A 2,088-nucleotide genomic window follows, 5' to 3' on the forward strand; every position below is an offset into this window, starting at 1 on the left:
GTGGAACAACGTCTGAATAGCACAAAATACCAAAGTATCGTTGCTGATCAAGTTCATCCTATCATGTTGATGGCGTATCCCAATGGAGATGGCTTCTTCCAACAAGACAATGCGCCATGCCACGGTGCTCGTATTGTGCAGGAGTGGTTTCAAGAACATGAGGGAGAATTTACCTTGCTTAGGTGGCCCCCGCAATCACCAGATCTCAATCCAATTGAGCATTTGTGGGATGAAGTTGAAAGAGCCATCAGGCAGCTGGTTCCACAACCATCACATCTCACAGAAGTGGACAGTGCTATTCATCAGGCATGGTGTCAGATTCCTCGCATCACCTTTCAACATCTCGTGGAGTCAATGCCAAGAAGACTCGCCGCAGGATTGAAGGCAAAAGGTGGCCCAACGAAGTACTGATGGGGTGGTCATAATAATCTGGCCACTCAGTGTATATCTTAAAAGTGTCAGCTGTCCCTGCTCCTTATTTGTTTAATAAGCACTCATCACCAGATGTTTTCACTGAAGGGAAGGTCCGTTCTGTGTGTTCACGGGGGGAGGAGAGGGGAGAAGCCATAAATCTTGACTACACACAGAACGGACCTTCCCTTTGATTAAGAGTGAACACTTCTGGGTACGTCTGGTGATGAGTGCATTATTAAACAAATAAGGAGCACGGACAGCTGACACTTTAAGATATATAACCAAAAGGAAACTGTTTCATTAAGTGGAAAAGGAGCAGACACTTGTAACAATAGCCACAATGCTGTTGGATATTTTAAAATGCAATAGCAGGCTGGCTATTGCTCCCAGCCACAGCCTGCTGCATTTACATTTATGCCTCAGCAGCTGAATCCAGTGAAGTGGAAAGGTGACACAAGGGGTCTAAAAGACCCCTAATGTCACCTTAAAGAGAACTGCCCTAAAATCATTAGTCTGTATTGTTTTAGAAAAAATGTTGAATGTTCCTTTAAGAGGTAAAAAGTATTGGTAATTGGTATCAGCAAGTACATGAGGGACAAATCTAAATATAATTATTTGTTATCTTGGAGTTCAACTTTGAAATTCTACCTTTGCTGCCCTGCCACTCTTTCCTCACCATTGGTACTTTACTATAATAGGTGGAATCACTGGCCAATATGGAGACAATATTGGGGGTCAAGAGCAATTTGTACAGTAGAAGTCAAATATATCAGAGGAAAAACTAGGCTTGACCCACAGGAGACACCACACACTGTTTCAAGTGTATATCAGAGTTTGTCTCACTTTGTTATGGAAGGTAAAGTTTTGGCAGTTAAATTACATGGGGTGAGCTTAATGGTGGAGGGCCATGTACCATAGCGCCTAATTCCAAGTTCCGTTGCAATCCCCCCCCGTCCATCTACACATTCCTGTGAATGATGTCATTGCGTCCGAGTCAAGCACTCCCATCCTTTTGCCAGTCTCTATAGCACTGTCAACTTCTCCCCTCCTTAACAGAACCCTGAAAAAGAAGCTTACTTATATAAATCTTACCTCATTCCTGGTCAGCAATGGGTTTATGTCTACAAATGGTCTCAGCATGAGGTGCGCATATTCCAGGATGAGAGCTATGAAATAATGAAAGTTATTGTCAAGAGGGAGAGAGAACACAACACCCCTTGCACAATGCAGTATGTTTTCTGGAAGCTCACTTAAGCTGCCCACAGACAAAAGTCTTGTGATGGTTGTAAGGTAATTTAAAGAACTTACGATCTGCCTATCTTGGACAGGCAGAGCGTACTTGCGATGATCGCAAGCCCGCCCCGCTGAGGGGCGGGCTTCCGATGACCGCAATGCTTAACGGGCAGTGTGGGCTTGCGCACACCGGCCCATGCGGCATTTATCTTACAAACATGCCACACACCTGCCGACAGCAATCGTACGATTCTCGGCGGGTTTTCGAACATGTTCCTAAGATAAAAGTCGTGCGACCCTTACCTTCCCCTGGCAGCTCTCCCTCACTGTCCCCTTACCTTCCCCTGGCAGCTCTCCCTCACTGTCCCCTTACCTTCCCCTGGCAGCTCTCCCCCACTGCCCCTTACCTTCCTCTGGCAGCTGCCCCCTTACCTTCCCCTG

The 2,088-nt window shown here is 46.0% G+C and overlaps 1 protein-coding gene across 1 annotated transcript in view; it reads right to left on the minus strand.

Annotated features, from left to right (window-relative positions):
• Positions 1-2,088, minus strand: part of SDR42E2 (short chain dehydrogenase/reductase family 42E, member 2) — a 27,830-nt gene that overhangs the window by 2,863 nt on the left and 22,879 nt on the right. The window contains exon 10 of the mRNA XM_018565771.1: positions 1,507-1,580. Within this exon, the coding sequence (XP_018421273.1) occupies positions 1,507-1,580 (74 nt within the window). The remainder of the gene's footprint in view (positions 1-1,506; positions 1,581-2,088) is intronic.

This window comes from Nanorana parkeri, unplaced genomic scaffold, assembly GCF_000935625.1.
Source record: "Nanorana parkeri isolate BGI_ZX_2015 unplaced genomic scaffold, ASM93562v1 scaffold3, whole genome shotgun sequence".
Classification (NCBI taxonomy): Eukaryota; Metazoa; Chordata; class Amphibia; order Anura; family Dicroglossidae; genus Nanorana; species Nanorana parkeri.